Source organism: Ixodes scapularis, unplaced genomic scaffold, assembly GCF_016920785.2.
Source record: "Ixodes scapularis isolate PalLabHiFi unplaced genomic scaffold, ASM1692078v2 PGA_scaffold4__175_contigs__length_147842914, whole genome shotgun sequence".
Classification (NCBI taxonomy): Eukaryota; Metazoa; Arthropoda; class Arachnida; order Ixodida; family Ixodidae; genus Ixodes; species Ixodes scapularis.
In genome coordinates, this window is record NW_024609879.1 from 43,482,589 (window position 1) to 43,501,647 (window position 19,059).

At 45.6% G+C, this 19,059-nt stretch overlaps 1 protein-coding gene across 1 annotated transcript in view; it reads right to left on the reverse strand.

The window, feature by feature from the left end:
• The window catches only part of LOC8030462 (cytosol aminopeptidase), a 58,728-nt gene that overhangs the window by 18,686 nt on the left and 20,983 nt on the right, over nt 1-19,059 (reverse strand). The window contains exons 5-11 of the mRNA XM_002401257.5: nt 17,497-17,565; nt 16,850-16,961; nt 13,325-13,468; nt 7,318-7,473; nt 6,675-6,799; nt 3,657-3,745; nt 1,893-1,995 (exon numbers count right to left, since the gene is read on the reverse strand). Of these exons, the coding sequence (XP_002401301.3) occupies nt 1,893-1,995; nt 3,657-3,745; nt 6,675-6,799; nt 7,318-7,473; nt 13,325-13,468; nt 16,850-16,961; nt 17,497-17,565 (798 nt within the window). The remainder of the gene's footprint in view (nt 1-1,892; nt 1,996-3,656; nt 3,746-6,674; nt 6,800-7,317; nt 7,474-13,324; nt 13,469-16,849; nt 16,962-17,496; nt 17,566-19,059) is intronic.

Here is a 19,059-nt window from a genome sequence, read left to right on the forward strand (position 1 = left end):
ATTGCTTGTGCTCCTCTTTTGTGCGATATTACGCTGTTCCAATTAGCTCGAATTCTTTGCTCATCATTAATGCCGCTATAGAAAACAAGTCGCTCCGGTTGAACCACATAGTTACAGAACGGTGAAGGCTGCGCGCCGTGCTTGCTAAAAAGCGCCTGCCCGAAATGAACCCTGTTTTGACGTGAGGGCGCATCTCAGACTGTCACATTATAGGCTTCTGAGTCACTTATAGTGTGGGGAGATCGGACAACAAGGCCGCACTTTTTCTTCAATCAACTTCTTTAGAGCGGTCTCTCTGATAAATTGGAAAGACTGAAGGGCATTGTGAGAGGAGTTGGTTTTGTTATTCTAGCCAACGTTACTAAAACACTCAGTTGGCAAACTCGCCATCGAAACCTGGGCCGCTGGCGTCCACCGAGACCGAGCTAAATACGACAACAGCGCCACTCTTTATCATTGGTCTGTACTGTGGTCACCTTGAGCTTTTAGAAAGCCTGTTTTTGCGTAAAAACAAACGGAAAAGACTCTTCTTTTATTACACTTATTGAAGTTTGCTACAAAATGAAGGGCGCGTGATGCTTTTAAAATCTTTAGTTCGCAAGGTTTTGCGGCACAATTAATAGTGTTTTAATACAACCATGCCTTAGCAGTGCTTTCAGATAGCGCGTCCCGACCTAGGCGCATATTAACTTCGGCAGTAAGACGCGGTACGTCCGCTGGGGAGACGGGAGTGGCACCCCTGAAACGTCTTCCGCTGTATCTGTTTTGGCGCCAAAATGGCCGATTAAAGCTAAAATAGGCGTCACGTGCAGTTCCTCGAGTGGCCGCTGCGGGAGAAATGGCGGCGTTGTGTTCGCCATTAGCTCGGTGCTCGAGGACAGATCGGGGACACTTTTTCAGAGCAGTCTCTATGGCAGTTCCCTACTGAGTCGTGTATTAATGTCGATTCTAACCGAAAACCTTTTTTTGAAACCACTTCGCTTTAATGTCGGTGACTGAGATGGGTCAAGTCATGGGGAGGGTTTATGTTAAAAATTGCGAAGCATACTTGCACCAAACTGATGCTTTCATATTTTAAATTTATCTTAAAAAGGGCAATAAATGTAACGAGATACCTAAATCTGGCAAAAATATTGCGATACAAGCAATACATCTTAAATGTATTTCATTGCTAAGATACAAATACATTTTTCGAATGTATCTTATTCCAGAGATACAGATACTCGAAAGTATCTCTAAGATACTATATCGATACATTTGTATCGCGATACTGGCCACCCCTGGCAGAAAGAGGGTTATTTTCAAACCTTCTTGTAAATGATCAGATTTCAGATTATAGCAGCCTTTACTTCAGAACCACTAATTAGTCGATGTTAATTATAGCACAAAAGATGTGCCTGTAGTAAGGAAATGTTTAAAATAGGTTAATAATAGTTGTACAGGCATTTTAGGTACTAGATTAATTATGACTCTAATCAACAGAAATGTTTGTCTGAAAACAATGGCTGTACTCCAGATATTCTACTCGAGCAGCCCTTCTGCCCCTTCGAACATTTCTGTTCCAGCAAACGTGCGAGTTGATGTTCAAGCAAAAGGTTATATGGTAGTACTGAGTTAAGTGGGACCACCTATACTATCATGGTTCCACGTGTATTCCATTGAAATAAAAATAGCAATTTTTTTAGATACGCTGGTTATAAATCTATATTTATTCACGATGAAGGTAATATAAAACTACCTATGCTGCACGTCCAGGATAAAGGGAAGTTATTTGTGTCTTTTTTTTTTTTTTTTACTATCTTGAGAACGCAGCTCTAATTTTAACGTCCGAAGCTTGGGGTGCTCTTCAATTCCTAATTTTCTGGGGAATCAACAGGAAGCGAGGGACACACCGGTGAGGGTTGCAATGTCAACCACAGCCTTCGGGTTGAAGTTGGCAGAATAGCAGAGCGCGTCAGCCAGGATCAGACGGCCTTCTGCGTCCGTGTTATCCACCTGCCCAAGAGAAAGACGTGGACAACCCCCAGGCTGTGCCTTGCCAAACACGTATTCTACTATTTCCCACAGCCGGGTATCGGCGGCTGAGTGCGTTACCGTTTCGTAGAAACGAGCACGTGTAGCGACAGCACGTGCTGAAAATCCCTGAGATTCTTGCCTCAATCTTCTCCTATGCTCGTTTAGATGTGAGTAAGCATTTTACCAAAGTGCTGTTGATACCCCTAGTGCGTGATGCACACTCAAGATAGAAGCTGGAGGATGTACTGCACTGGGTAATTGTATTATCTACATCAAATACACGACATGCCCGTTGGAAGTAGATTGGTTTCCGCTGTTTACAAAAACACGTACACCATTATATTTCTCAGAGTTATCGCTCGGCTTGTCCAAAACACCTGAAGACACTGCGCTTCCATAAACATTTTAAAGCTGAAGGTGCATACAAGGTTGGGTAAGTTATTTAATTTTGTGCAGGTATATACTGCATGCTCTTGAGTATCGAATGCACGCTCTGATATGAAAAAAGTCAGCGCGCCTACTTTGTCGTAAAGCCCCGACACAAATAATTCTTCAACTGAAAATAAAATAGTTTTGAATGCATTGCCCTTAAGGCACCTTTGGTCACGTTCTCCCAAAGCAACAACCTGTTGCGCGCGTTACACACGGCACCGAGCAGATAGTCCGTGAACTGCCACTTCAGCCAGCATTCGGCTTTTTTTTTTTTTTTTGTAACGAAAACTGGCGTCCCATCGCTGCTGGGACCATTGCTCTCGTATGACAGTTATGTTACCGATCCTCCAGCTTAACCCTGCCCCGACACCGTTTTTATGTCGACACCAATTTGGTGGTACACGTAGCCCATAAGCGGGGTGGATAATTGATATCAAGAGGTTTTGCATTGTGATTTAAAGCGCATAGCTTTTGCTATAATGATTTATGTTAAAACTTTTCTAAAAAGAGAATTGCCGAAATTGTGTTTTATTTAGTGTTTGTCTAACATTCTATGCTTTCTGAGTGCATTCGTCTTCTTTTTAAATCAAATAACATTAAAGCGAGAAAGATTTCAATAAGGCTGAGCACACACAAAAAGCTACACCAGCAAATCATCATTCAGCTTTATTTTCTACACTCCACCTAGATCGTCAGCTACATAATGTCCTCGGGTCGGCCAGCAAATCCGAACACCAAGGAAACGAGAACAAGAAGAGTAATGTCTTATTAAGAAAAAATCAGAACACAGAAATGTTTTCAATTATAATATATATATATATATATATATATATATATTCCGCTCTCTGATCGGTCAGATTGATAATATATCTGCAATATTTAAAAATACATGTAGTGATGAATATGATGGTTTTCCAGAATATGGTAATTTAATTTTATTAAATAAGAAGGTGTCTAAGTTATTTACCTTTTTTGTATTTATTTTTCACCTGCCACACAAGCTTTCAAAATACATGTGGTCCGGTATGGTGCCGCCGAGCTCGCACAAAGGGAAGTTCCCGCTTCGATAGTAGGTGGCGATATGAAGCGTAGCGTGCATTCGGCGACTGCACGCTCTGTCGAGCCTGGATTCCAGGCTTGAATATATGAGCGCTAATAGCAAACCCTATATATGCTATGCATTAAAACAAAAGTATGACGAGTCGCACCTGGATGGTAGTTCCGTTCATGGCAGTCACCACATCTCCTGGCTTGGTTGCTTTCCCACTTGGCATATTCTCACAGAGAGGGATTAGTCCTGCAGAAGGTGACACTCGTTTATCACGTTCACTTTTTGGGATTATCTTACATACCGGTATCAATGCATCCGCTCAACTCATATAAAAGCGAACATCCAAGGATCATCTAACATAGCAACTATACTGGTACTTTAAGGCGTAATTTACTATAGAAATTGTACATGCTGACGTTTTGTGTAGTGATTGGGAACCGTAAAATGTGTCTGTCGCAGCGCACAGACTCAACAGCAAGGGGCGGGTTACATGAACAATAACTGTTTTATTATAGTTCGTTTGGCCTAAAGTTCGAACAGTGCCGACGCAAGGAGATGATGGGATCATTCAAACATAGTAAAAGCCGTTAGACACTGGGGCTTCTCTGTGCATGATGGGCATTTAAGAACACAGCACATGACGAACACTATGTCACGCAACGCCCGCAGAATCTCCCGCCGTCGTCAGTGTGAGTCGTTGCACGGCTAACAGTGAAGAACTCAATGGGGGGGGGGGGGGGGGGGGGGGGGGCATTAAAGTATGTGGTTCAGACGGGTTAGCCTATTGAAGATCCCCCAGGATTTCTAGAATGCTTTGACCTGCCCTATAAGAATGTTTGAAGGGTTCGAGATGTTCGTCGAAGTTAGCTAAAGCGCGTGACCGTACCCGTCTAGAATTCCTAAAAGGTGTAGATACCCGTCATATTTCTTTGAGAGGAAATTTTCAATGAAATCTAGGCACCAAAAAAGTGTTTTAACGGGTCTGCGGGAAAGATCACGCGACCCTTCACGATATTTGCACGGGGAATCAGCTTGGCCATTTTGCATTATGCTGCCCTATCGAGTCTTGGAAATTGAGGGGGCGCTCCATTTGTCGTGGCCTTGGCTAACGCGGCCTCCTCGCTGTGTCAGTCTGTTCCGTACACGTGATTTACGAGCTAGACAAGAAGCGCCCAAGGACGCCAATTCCTCGCTCACAAGGGAGGGAGGGTGCGCGCGGAAAAGGGGAGGGAGACCCTTTTTCTCTTTGTTTGAAGATAGCCTGTTTTTAGTCGATCGAAGTACACCCTTCGTCAGTAGCTAGTCGCCGGGTATTTTCTCCGTCAATGAGCGCGGACTAAATGCGGAACAACAATCGGACGCTCAGTTTCGACTTCCCGTCCCGTGCGTGGGACCTATCATCTAGAGCAGCGGTGGGTGCGGATCTATAAGAAATCTCAGTGCCCTGCTTTGTGCGCCTCTTAGTCCGGCCGGCCTCAGAAGCATCCAGCGAGCAGAAAAGGCTCCGGAGACGACACTGTTTCTGTGCTCAAAATTTTTCAAAGGTGGCGGATGTTGGTTGCGCGTGCGTGGTTTTCACTAAACGTCCTAGTGACATTCTGTACCTGGCAGTGTGGTGTATCGGCTCGGTTTTAGGAGTTGGACAACCGTACATCTTAAGAATTTACCCAGCGGCATTGTGAGTACTCCACAGGATATCACTGACTCTCTCTCTCTATATATATATATATATTAATTTATTTATTTATTTTTTTTTTGCGACAACGACCTCGGTTGTTTCTATTTGGTCTGATCGCTTTCGTCTTCAACGTCTTGCGCCCGGGTTTCAGCAACTGTTGCTTCTTATCGTCTTTTGAGTTGCAACATGCATGTAAACCAGAATGCCGGAAATAAATTTCGATTAAGGTTTTAACAGTATTTTTCGTCTACATTTGACTGCCATTTGGGCGTTTTTAGTCGATCGAAGGGCACCCTTCTTCAGTTTGAGGGTGAAAGGGGTCCGAAAGGCTGAAGGGACTGACGGCTAGGAGGGGTTTGAAGTGCTGAAGGGGTTTGATGGGCTGAATGCTTTTAAAGAAATGAGAGGGCCACATAACACATCAGGGCTGAAGTGTAATTTTCAATTGGCTAAGTTGTTAGAATTTCACCACGAGCGACTTCAAGTAACTTTTAAGTCTGCAGTATCAAAACAGAGCCTCAGATTCACATCGACAAATGCAAATATAATAACATACTCACACTGATTGTCTAAAAAAATGGCGGATTTTTGTCGCTGCTTTTGAGTTTAAACCAGTGTTCGATCGAGACAAGACCGCGCGAACATTGCTTCTGGGTTAGAAATGTTAATAAACAGGTCTTTGACATTCCCTTCAGTAACAGTCCTCACCTCAACCTAAATTCCGTACTATAGCCCGCAAAGAATATAGGTATAAAAGTTTGAATATTAGGTGATGCAGGCTATCTAGGGGTGAGAATCACGCAAGGATGCATTTTCCGAGAGAGGTCACTATGACAAGGCATGACGGATTTTGTGAATAGTAAATGAAAGCATCGAGATTTCTGTATGATGGAAGCTTCTTGTGGCGCGAAACATAATTTTTCGATGACTTTTGCTTTGGAAATTTGCTTTCGTTCCTTATACGCACCGGCTAAGCACTACTAAAAAACGTTTTTTTTCTTTCTGACAGAAGTTCTTTTTCGTTAACTATACTCATATGCGCACGACAAAATACGGTAATATAATGAGTGAGTTTTATCATTGATGTGTTGCTAACCCTCATCAGGTCGCAAATTTTGGCATTCACACAGAACGTTGATGGCGTGTTTTTAATGACACCTTTACAACATCCTTAAGACCGCAAAAAAAAGCAGGCGTTTTTTTATTTTTTTATTATCGTAACATTTAAGTTAGGCTTGCCTTCGATGTATCCTGCTATAATTTAGTTTGGAATATTCAAGGTTTGCGGGATTTTTTTATTTCTCTTTTAGTTTTGTCTATTTCACACACTACAAGGGCCAAGATCTGTTTGTTTTCACTGTAGATAAAACATAAAAACGAGCAATAACAACAACAAATTTCTGTTATATGGCCATCAAAGTAGTACCGTGTCGAGAACGCGTATTTGGAGCTATCAGATGAGATAGCGCGTTACAACAGCCCCGGGGCTGCACTCACCGACTATATTGGTGGGAACACCGAGCGATGCGATTGCCGAGAAGGCGCCCACGACGCAGGCCCCGCCCCCCATGTCCCCGCGCATGCTGTCCATGTTGACACTCGGCTTCAGCGAGATACCTCCACTGCGTCAGGACAGTGAGGTATCGTCAAGGTCATCGTAATAAAAAATGAAAATATACCTTTCGCGTTCAGGAATATGTTAGATATGATACTCTGTAAATGAAAATTCCACCTTTTTATATTGAGTGGGTGACTTTTGTTTTCCTTTAATGGACCAAAAAGCCATCTACGAGTGCCTCAAACAAAGGGGTGTTTAGCGCGGCGGACGACATCTTCAGATAGAAACGAGGCGAGACTTCCGACAAAACTTTTAAGAGGGAGCTGTTGCCAAAGCTCACAAAAGTGTGACTTGTGGCAACAATAAACGGTTCCATAACACTTGTGTGTTCTTTGTCTTAACCTACTGCAGTGAGGTAGAAAGTAAAGCCACGGAAGTAGCATGTTACACTTCGTGGTAACGGTCACTTAATTTTATGGAAGGATAATTTTAACTGCAATTAGTTGCAATTAAGCCTTGTGAAATTGTTAAGGTATTTTACTATTTTCAGTAACGTTTACACCTCCCCTAGGCCTGACCAACCTGTCGAAGGTGACGCCCTTGCCGACGAGAGCCAGAGGCTGCTGCTCGTCCTTGGCGCCCTCATAGTGCAGCTCCAGAAACACGGGCGCTTCGTCAGAGCCCCTGGTGACACTCAGGAAGGACCCCATCTTCTGCTCCTCGATCCACTTCTTGTCCCTGAGAAAATAGGAAGTGTTCGTGTGCACGTCAACCACAATACAGACGACGAGTCGCAGTGGCACGAGTTCATATATGTGTCCCTAAAATATTAAGCAATGTAAATGCGGTTGACTAAATTTTCTTTCACGAAATTCGAAGGTAGGGGGTGGACAAAGAGACCCCTGGGGCTGACGAGATAATATGAAAAGACACACGTCGCGTCTTGTATGTTTAGTATGTTCATCATTTACAAGTTTGAATGCCTTTTTCTTGTTCCACCGCTTCAGAAAGAAAAAAAAAAAAAGTTCAGTTCTTAAAGTATCAAAATAAATCAGCTGAGTTCGAGGAATACGGCTAGAGTATAACTGCATAAGTTCCGATTCACGAGTCATGTCAATTACTTTTGCTTAAACAGCTAGTTTATATGATTAGTGTAGTCTAGTGTAACCATTCGTCTCAATAATTTAATCTCTTAAGGACTCAGTTGATTAACTTATATATGCCATGCAACACTACCACATATTTCCGCACGCACTGAAGTTCCTAGGTCACGTTGTGAGCAACAGATGTGTTCGTCCTGACCCCATCGCGGCATTTCCACAGCCCATCGACAAGAAGGCCTTCCGAAGATTTCTGAGACTTTGCGCGTTCTACAGGAAGTTTGTCCTATATTTTGCCGGGAGTTTTGTGCCGCTCCATCCCCTCACGAATGACGCCGTGAGCATGAAATGGGGAAGAAAAAAACAATAGGCATTCGGCAAGATAAAGAGCGACGACTCCAGTCGCCACCCATTCTTTGCCACTTCGACAAATCAGCCGAAATAGAAGTTCATACGGACGCCAGCAATAACGGACACGGCGCAGTACTGGTCCAACGACAAGAGTGTACAGAGGGCGGGATCGCCTACGCTAGTCGGACGTTGTCGAACGCGGAAAGAAATTGCTCGACGGCCGAGAAGGAATGTCTTGACGTCCTCTGAACCCATCACAAAATTTCGCCTGTACTTATACGAAGGCTCTTTTCGAATGCTCAACGACCATCACTCGCTGTACTGGTTAGCGAGCCTGAAGAACCTATTGGTACGCCTCGCTCGATGGAGCCTACGACTGCAGGAGTACGATCCTACCGTGGTCTACAGGTCGGGCCAATATCACAGTGACGCCGACTGCCTGTCTGGAGCCCCTGTCGAGTCAGCTACCGGCGGCGCCAAAGACGATGACGACGACGACGATCGCATTTTTGGCGCAGTGGGCGTTAACGGCATGGCTGCGCTATAGCGGGACGACCCTGAGCTTCGCGCACCGATCGACCATTTGGAGGGACGAGGGAGTACGATTTCCCGAGACTCCTCACGTGCGCTGACAACCTTCGCCGTCCTGCACGATATTCTCAACAAAGAGAGCTTTGGGGACAGCAACTCGACATAGCTCCTGGTAATCCCTGCTAGTCTTCGAGAAGAGATCTTCGAAGCCTGCTACGACGACCGGACATCAAGTCACCTTGGCTACAGCATGACTTTAGCAAGAAGTTGAGAGAAGTACCACAGACCCGAGCTCCCGAAGACTGACTCGTTGTACACACGATCGTGCCATGAGTGCCAGCGACGAAAAAAACTGCCGACGATGCGGGAAGGCGTCCTGCAGCCGATCGCGCCCTCGACTGGTTCGTTCCAGTAGATTGAAATTGATATACTTGGACCTTTTCCTTTGTCGACGCCGTGAACCCGTTGGATAATTGTGGGAACTGATTACCTCACCCGGTACGCCGAGAGAAAAGCACTCCCTTCGAGAACCGCGGTAGAAGTGGCCAAGTTCTCCGTCGAGTCCAGCATCCTCCGACACGCCGCTCACCAATTCCTGATTACAAACCGAGGCGCATCGTTCATGGCGCAACTGCAACTGACTCATGGATACACCGTCTGAGCCACACTGACCACCGCTGAACCACGGAGTAACACCCGCTGACCAACGTGATAACAGAGTGATTAAACACAACCATTGCCGACATGATGTCAAGATACGTGGCGTGAACACAAGACGTGGGATGAGGTGTTGCCCTGCGTCATGTTTGCGTACAACACAGCGGTTCCAAAGACCACTGGGATTACACCTTGCTAGCAGGTGCACGGCAGAAAGGTGACGACGATGATCGACGCCATGCTCCTCCACGACCCGACGCACAACGGCGTCGGGTCGTGGAGGCGCATGGCACCCAGCTAGTCCCCCTACGGGCAAAAGAGGTACGCCAGCTAGCCCGCTTCGAATAAAGGACCAACACCGTGTCGACGCTGGGTGATGCAACCGCCATCGTCCCGATGCTGAGTTGCAGCACAGACACAGGGTGAGGTTGTGAACGCCCATTCGTCGCCGCGGCCTCAGCGAGAAACTATTAAAACGCTACTTTGGACCCTACGAATTTATCCGCTGCGTTAGGGACTTGAACAACGAGATGCTCCCCGACGGACCCCGACCATCAGGACGCCGCCAGCCACGAGCCGTAGTCACGTAAAGTGTTTATATAAATCGCCTAAAATACTACAAAGACGTTGAGGTAGACGAGACAGCTTTGACATTTAAGGTGAGCAAGCGCGGTGTTCATAACGCGCTGAACATTTGCTGATGCTGTTCATAGTTCGAAGGACATTACTTTAAATTCATACAGTCCGTGCGGCGTAATCAAGGCTGTCTTCTCGCAATCTCGTTCGTCAACTTCGACCTCCCAGTAGCCGCTCTTCGAGCCTCTTAACGAAAACTATTGGGCGTTGTGCAGCCGATCTAGGGTGTCGTCCATTCAGAGAAGCCAGTAGACATCTCTCTTCGTAACGGCATTTTGTCGACGATAGTTTACGCATGGCCTCCAGTGATCCGTCTTCTTCTTCACCACTACGACTGGTGAGAGCCACGGGCTGCTTGAAGTCTGGGTGATGCTGCCGTTTAGCATTTCTCGCACTTGTTCATGAATTTGCCTCCCTTTACTTTGGGGAGAGCCGGTACGGCGGCCGATGTACAGGAAGCGCACTGTCATATGTAACGATGCGATGCTTCGCACCTGTTGTTTTGCGCACTTTTAACGTAGTCGCAAATCAATCGCTGAATTCGGCAAGGAGGTCGCTGATCTGTGGTCGTTCCGTGGCACTGAGCGTGTGGTTAACGTCTAAATGCGGCGGCGGTGTACTGTACGGCTAAGATGGCGAGGACTCAGCGGAGGTCGGGGTGATCTCGGCGGTGTTCCGGTATTCCTCGACGTGGCCTGCAGTGGCACCTTCCGAGAGGTGGTGCACCTCGTGTCAAACGTTCGTCACGGGGACCACACTGCGTCCACCCTGCAGCTCTCTTACGGCCCTGCGACGAATATTCATCCTTCGAGACTCAGTTGGACGTTTCCTTTCCGAATAATGTCCCCGCAGGCGGCCTCATTACTCACGACGGGCACTAAAATACTCGACCGCGGTGTTAGGTTCATGTGATGCTCCATGACTCGGAAGGCAACTGGCGTCGTTCGGGACACCTCCGAAGGTAGGACGGGCCTTCGCAGCGTCAACCTGTTCGCTCCAGTTCGATCACTGCAGTGTATTTACACAGAAAGTCCAAGTCAAGGTTGACGTCTCTTGCACAGTTCTGAAGGATGAAGAACTTGACTGGACAGGTCTTCCCTAAATTTCGACGTGAACAGTGCACCGCCAACATACGTGATGAGGCATCCTCCTGCGGTGCGTGCGTATTAGCGGGTCGTCCCATGCCATCGTGTTTTGCTGAAGAAGGCGAGAGAGCTTCCCACTCAAAGTGGAGTAATCCGCTCCGGTGTTCACGACTGCCGATCCGTTGTGGCCGTCGATGACAGCGTTAAGGTTGTCGGGTACCGTCACAAAATCGTCGTTCCGATGCTCGTCGTCGCTAGATTTGGGGCCCTTCGACGTACTTGGAGGGTCTTTCCGATCGTCGTCTTCGGCAACTACACATCCGGAAGTGTTGAGCTTAGTTTCCACGACAAGGCAGCTGAGACAGACTCTCTCGGCAGGACCTACGAAGTGACGATGCCGGACGTCGTGATGAAAGCGAACGAGAACCCCGGGGGCAAGCGGGTGTTCGTGACGGCGGGCGATGCAGGTACTCCTTGATGTCTCGCGGCCGTTCTCCGCTCCTCGGGCAGGTGGCGTTCGGTGCGAACCTCGAAGCCCAAGCTGCCGGTAGAGGCATCGCCGAGACACATGGTTGAATTCGGCGCAGTGGTAACACAGCGGTCGTCAGTCAGGCGTCCTCCATGCATCCGTCTTCCTTGGCGTAGGTATCTCTGGGCGGACGCACTGCGGCGCTGTAGTTCCACGTCGAGGTGGCGCCGTATAGACGCAAAGGGTGGCGGTTGTTGAGCAATTGCGCCGAAGCTGAGAGTCGGTCTCTCAGGATCTTGCATGTCGGTGGGAGCCTCCAGCTGAAAAGCTCGTTGTACCTCTTCTCTAACTACTTCGGCGATCTAATTTGAATCTGAAGTTGGGAGGTATATTCTTCCGCTCGTCATGGACGACGTCGCGAATAACCTGGCACAGGTTTTCATAACCCACATCGTTGATGAACGGAGTATCTTAGCCGATCGTGTGCACAAAATTCATCTTACAAAAAAGTTATGCTCAGAAGTGACCGGTAGACGACGTAGCCAGAGACAGGGAGCGCAACAATAAAACAAGCCTTGGCCGCCATCCTAAAAGATCGTTTCAGAAAAAAGAAAAAGAAAAGGACGTCCCATTTACGAAGCAATTTACAAAAATAGTTTCCTAAATGAATACAGGAGGCACCATGCAGGCCACTAAAAGAAAAGCCCGAGAGGGAAAAAATAAGCCCAGACGGTGTGTCTGTCTATGATGTTATCTGTTCGCAAGTAATATTATTAGGGAATTGAGTGATCAGAACGCCGAAACACGAATCACAATGCAAGAACCGCACACATAATAAGCCTCCCACAGCATTTTTTGAGCTGTAAGAAATTCTGGCATTGAATTCAAAAAACGAGAATTATCAGTTATCCCGCTAGTCCACGGTATCGATACCACAAACGGCTCCCTTCACTTAGCTGTGTAACATTATAGTTCGTAAAAATGCCTGATGCATAGGCGTATATTATGAAAAGTGGGCGGAGTATGTCAAGAGGACAATACATCATAGCACTCTGATTGGCGGGTTTTCACGGACGTCAGATTTCCTGGTTTACGGGGGAGGTATAGTTTCAAAAAACATCATAAGTGTGCAGGCGAGCTGGTGAATGTCATTTATGTTGAGTCAACCTGAAACTCGGGTAGAAGAGAAACATCAAAACGGAGAGGAAACAAGTAATAGACTAGAAAGACGTCTTTTCAGACGTCGTCCGGTCTGTTTTGTTCTCTCTTTTACGCTTTGATGATCCTCTTCCACCCCAGTCTCGGGTTAATTCAACGTGGTCAATGTTTATTTCAACACGGCCTCTGTGATTTACGCACTCGCCATTAAGCGGGTGTCACTTTTTATTATTTTATCGGGCAGTTAATCCTGGCAGCCGGTTAATGGCCAGCGCCATAGCAACAAAGGGAAATTTTGCTTGGGAACTCCCCCCCTCCGCCGTAAACCAGGCAGTCAAGGAAAACGGCCCAATGAAAATACCTGAGTTCGCGCTATTGGCTTAGTTCTCAAGCTTTTTCCAGAAAAGGAACAGAAAATTTGCGGCGAGCGCCTATTAAACGTCGCCGAAAAAAGCGCGAAGTCATTGTCGTGATAGACCAATCGTTGCGCTCCGTGAACTTCGGGCCCAACTTTGGGTTTGACGAGTTTAGGGGCCCAGTACGGCGACGGGTAACGAGAAAAAGACGTCGCCAAGAGAGGGTAACTGAAACTGGGTAAGCACCTGGGGATAACCTTGACGCCCTTCTTCTCCAATGTCTCGGCGGCAGCTCCTGCGAACCGCGTCGGCGTCATGTGGTTGGCTGGCGTTTCCATTAGCCACCGCGCAAAATTCTGGGCCTCGGACGTCGTGAGACCGCGCTGCCACCTGACGTTAGAAAGACGTACTGTGAATTTTCCCACTTACACAAGCACCATTTACTTTTTTTGCTTGCTTCACTGACAAAGTTACGTTTCGGAGTCTATTTAGTGCTACAGGCAAAAAAGGTAAAAGGGGTTGAAAAAACTAGGCGCCCTATTTACAAAAAAAAAAACAAAAAACGGATGGTAGTTATACCGCATCTACACAAAACACTGCATAATCTAAAGCAAGTAGAAAGTAGGTATGTGGCCTTCTAGGGTTGGCGCCAAAGCGAAAGATTATCAAAATGCACTTGCCACAAAAAACACGCGCGGCTTTTTTTATCTGTTCATAGGGCATTGTAAATAGTATTCCACTTTCCTGTAAACGATGCTATGTCGGACAGAGTGGAAGGTGTCTAATTTACCGACAGCGAGAGCACGCGAGGTGGTCGAGCACGCGAGGTGCTCGAGGCGTTTACCATGTGGGTTTCGCTGACCACTGTGACAGTCAACCGTCGTTTGCTTTAAGTAAAAAATAATTTGCCTCTTTTCTGATCATTTGATTGTGACTGAACTGTATTCCCCTTGGTGCCGGTGTCCCCTGTCATGAATGAATCATGCTTGATTTTTTCTTTCGTCACCTAACATACCAGAGTTGTGAGTACACGCCTGCCAATATCCTGTTCCTTCCTCATTTTTCCTTGTCTTTTTGCGTGCGATTTTTCATCATGAGAGACAAGGGACTCGTAAGCGGTCTTCAAAAGAAGGAGTCCTTCATTTACAGCCCCCACTGCAGTCCACTCTTTTAAATGTAAAAGAAAAGAAAATGATTGCGTTTACCTTTTTGTTTTTTAGGTTGTACTTTTTAAGGAAACTAAAGGAAAAGCCGGGCCCTTATGCTCCGAGAGTTGAAGTGGGGACCGAGGACCGCGGCAGGGCATGGGAGTAAAAATGGAAAGCAAACGAAAAACGTTCCTCTTTTGAGGCAAGTATTCTAATCAGAAACACGAAAACACACGGAGAACGGTGTTTTTGACTAAAGCTGAGAATCGCAAAGTCACTTCCTTTTGAGCAGTGTCTCCCGTCCCCTCGTGGCGGAGTGTCGAGACTCATCGAAAAAAAGAGGGTGCGGGAGGACTGCCTTTAGTGATCGGCCATCGTGGCGGGGGTTATTTGAATTCTTTTGTGGCACCCCTATTTTTTTTCACTGGCTGATTTTTTATGGAAAAAAGAGGTTCACCAGAGTGTGGCGGTATCATTCATGGTGAGTGTTGAAAGGCAGTTTGAGAAATCTTTGTGCTGTCTCTTCTTCATTTACTTTCTTCTGTTTTGGTTTCCCTTACCTCGGGGTGCTATATATTTGCCAGCTAGCCATCCCCATGACCATTATTTCCGGCCGTTTGACCCCCTTCGACTCCCACCTTGTCTATGAGCGTAAACATTCCTTCACATGTAATGAAGGTGCGATGGCATTTGCGTGGAATACTTCGGCGCCCGCTGATTATTTTACTAACAGGCAGTTCCTACGCATATGCAAAGTCTCCGTTCCTGCGGAGCGAACGGGGAAGGAGAAAGGGAAAACGAGGGGATTGTTAGTGCACTACTCGCCTTCCGTTCCCCCTCAACTTCAAAAGGTGGGAGGCCACCTGTCGCGCACTTATGACGTCACACAAACAGCTGCGCCTCTTTGCTAACAATCTCATCCATTGCCTTGCCACGTTGCAGCCAGCACGAGCAAGTAAGGTTCGTGCAGGGCACCGATATAAAGCTGCTTCTTGAACGTCGTAGACAAGACCAGGGACCCGCATTCGCAGAGTTGCACTTACTTCTGGGACAAGTGTCATAATCTTAGCTGCTGCTCGGCGCTCAAATGTAGTTTAAGAAGTGATCCCTTAACAAGAGTGGGCCGAATACAGCTTAATCTTTTTTCTACATAAAACACTGAAACGGGTGATGTTGAGTATGTAACGTGAAGAGTTCACAATGAGTTTTCTTTCTCCACTTTCGTCGGAACACTTCTTTGAGCGGCACTATCTTTGAGTATCCCCTTGCCCTTTTACGTAGCGGGCCAAACAAACGGCTATCTTGGAAGAGGCTTGGCAATCTTGAGGGGCTCACCTTAGAACTCATATGGATTTTCTCCAACGTGTTATTGCCAGAGTACTCTTCTGCGTTTTTCTGCACCATTAATTGGCTCGCCATATAATTGGCAAAGTGCCAAACTTGAGACAAGAATATCACGTATGAGCCAAGAAAACAGCAGTGAAGCCTAAAGCTCGCAGATGTTTGACAATATAGGCTCGAAGTTGCCATATAAAAAAAACGAACATCATAAGTGAATAACTCTGGGATATATTTAACGACTCTGGCTCATACATGCCAGATGACAGCCAAACTACCAGAACCGAATCCTAGTATTGACACTCTGGCGAATTAGTGCCAGGGTACATAGACTCTGGGCAAAGCGGTACATTTGGATCAACGTTTTTTTGTTTTTTTTTTTGTTTTTTTTTAATGTTTTAAATGATCAATGAAAGGCCAAGTTTGGGCCCGAAGAACTGGGCTACCTGGGGCCCTCTTCAAAAGTTTGGTCGAGTCGTTTGGATTTCTTTCAATCGTGTACAACCAGCGTGATAAGGCTACCAGACGATCGCGATTTCAAATAAAGTGTCTTGAATTCAATCATCAATATGGTGTTTTTGACCGAGGCATATTTCGCCTCATAGCTCTGCTGTAGTTCAGGTAAGCATAGCAACACCGAGCAACTACTAGTTATGAGAATAACTAGGAACTCCCTTCGTCTCATCTGGTCATAAACGTTCAGTTGACTGTACAATATTTTGCTTTGAAATACGCTCGAACCTTGCTGATCGTGGCGCCGGCCGCAAGACGATAATATTTTGATTGCTGGTGCTAGGTGTCTGTCCAATTTTCACAGAGAGTGAAGCTTTAAACTATTAAACTAACTTTTATAACGGGAGACGTCAGTATACTGGGGCATTTATTTTTACATCATATATAAAAAGTAAACAAACATATTTATGCGTTTATGTTAAAAATATATAACAAACGACAAAATAAAATCAGTAGTTGTCTTGACGGCAGGTGTCCAAACATTCACCGCAAATTAATATAACCAGTTGCATATGACCACAAACACTCTTGCCAAAATGTGGCATTGAGGGATTCTACGTCGTTTATTTTTGTAAAAACGAAAAAATGAGGCAATTTGTGCTTTCGACATCAGGAGTATTCTTTTTTTTAATTTATATTATAAATTTATTCTATTAACTGGCCTATGTAAGTGGCATTGTCGCAGAGCTATTTCGCCCTAAATTCCACCCCACGAGTGTAACGCTAGAAAAAATAAGTCAGGGTTATTAAGTAAATGCGCAAGAAAACTTACCTGTCAGTGTCGTGACCTCCAAAAAGGGACAACGAGACGGGTGGCATACGTGACTCTTTTTTCTTTAGGTCTTGGTACACAAAAAGTGCCAAATTGGATCCCTCGGCCGCAGCTGGAACAGTGAATGGTATAATGTGGTGTCAGTGCAAACCCATTAGTCCTCTTTTTGTTTATAAGGAAGAGGAAATAAAAAAGCCATGTTTTTGAAGCACGCGTTTTTTCGTTGGCAACATAGATTTATATTTATGTGCTCCCATGAAGCATTGAGGTTCATGTTTCGCACTGCTAGAAGATAGGCGCACAAAGAAAACTTTATGTAACGATACATACACATTTAGAGGGCCCTGAATTTCGGTGATAGACGGATAGAAAATAATTGTAGTAAGAGAAATGAAACACATGTTCCTTTTTATAAAAAAAAGTAATTTTCCTCCTCCGTTTCTTTTAAAGCTATCACATATACCTCAGAGCAGATTGTTAAATAGGGTGTACGGTATAAGTATCAAAATATCTAGTTCTTGTAACTGATTCTGAAATAGCTTTTGGCGTCTAGCTTTAGCGCCGAAGGAAAAAATAGTAACTGACGTATTATCGACGACATGTGTTCGGCACCAGGTTATCGAGAACAATATATCATGGTTGCTCACCTTCCGGATTGGCGCAGGGATCAACTTCGATGCTGGTGGCGCCGACCGATCTCAAGCTTCGTACCCCAGCTACGAAACCAAATGAAGAAATTTCTCAAAACACGCAAAACATACAAACCTAAGAAAAAAACTCAAAACCACACACTAGCCACATGCCGACTAAATACTAGTTTAATTGTAAATGCACCAGCCGCTTGAGCCCAAAACTCAAAAGGGAATGAGCCTCTAGGTAGTATGTTCACCATAGCACCACAACCTTTCCGGACAAGGCTAAGACGGGAAGAAGCCTGGTGATAAAGATAGCGTGGAGGTCATTCAGAAACCTTTATATCAGACTCCAGTTGTTACTCGCAGGTTACTACTAGAACTCAGGATCTTTGAAAGTCGCCGGCAATTGAAAATTATAGCACACTTATTTGTTTATTTGTTCAAATACAGCCAGTACCAGGAAGCCACGCACAAGGTTTCTGGTAAATGAAATCAAAACAAAGATGTCTACGGAGTTTTCACGTCAACAAAAAAGATAAGCAATAGCCGAAATGAAAAAAAAAAAACTAACATGTGTATTCGCGGCCAGAGTGCATGCTGCAATGGCATTTTACGATGTGAACTTTATTAACCTAGAAAAGAAAAAAAATCGTGTGCATTACGCGCCGAACGCAGCCAGGCCTAGCGATAAAGGAATGGTGAATTCGGGTGGTCGCCTCTCTCCTCTGACCTTGATTGAGCAGAACGCCCCCTTCTCGCCACCAGAGCTACTCGGGATCCCTTTCAGCCGATCACAACTGCTGGATTCAGAGCGCTCAGACATTCTCAGACTAGTCACGGAAGCAAAACTTCCTGAGATTAATAATGCATAAAAAAAAAGAGTTTACATCGTTCCGTAAACGATTAAGTAGAATTTACGTTCGCAACGCGATAGAATAACGGCTGTGACGTAATTGTTTTACGCATAGGCATGCAAATAAAAAGAAAAACTGCAGTATGCCAATTGATTTTTGCAGAACGGAACGAAAGCCAATGCCTGGAAAGAGTTGTAAACTCATCGCATTTTCGACAGTGAATGCGCTGCGATAGCGCTTATACGTACGGCATAGCAGGCTATTATAAACTGGTTAATAAACCGTATTGGGATAACCTCTTCATCTTTCCAATAAACATGTTTTCTTTCTCTAAATCGTATTTGTCTCACGGCAAAATATCGCGCAAACAGGATATACCACAAATCGCCATTTGACACAAATCACATCGCATTATATTTGGCTCTCCTTTCATTTTACAACACAAAACTTAGAACGCACATTTACCAAACATGAAAATTTCTTGAACCGACCACAAAACCCGGTAAAACAGCGTCAAGCTCTGCGAGCTGTTTCTTCGTCGGTTAGGCTTAGCGGATTCACCGCCGTGAGACGAACGATCTCGTGAAAGCACTGGGAATACTTCACACGTCGACTTTTCTATTTCGATCCCACCGATTTCTGTGAAGTGTCGCATGGGTCGAGCCGACACCTCCTTGCATAATGTAAAGACCACCGTTTTTCGTTGAGTGTGGGGTGTGTT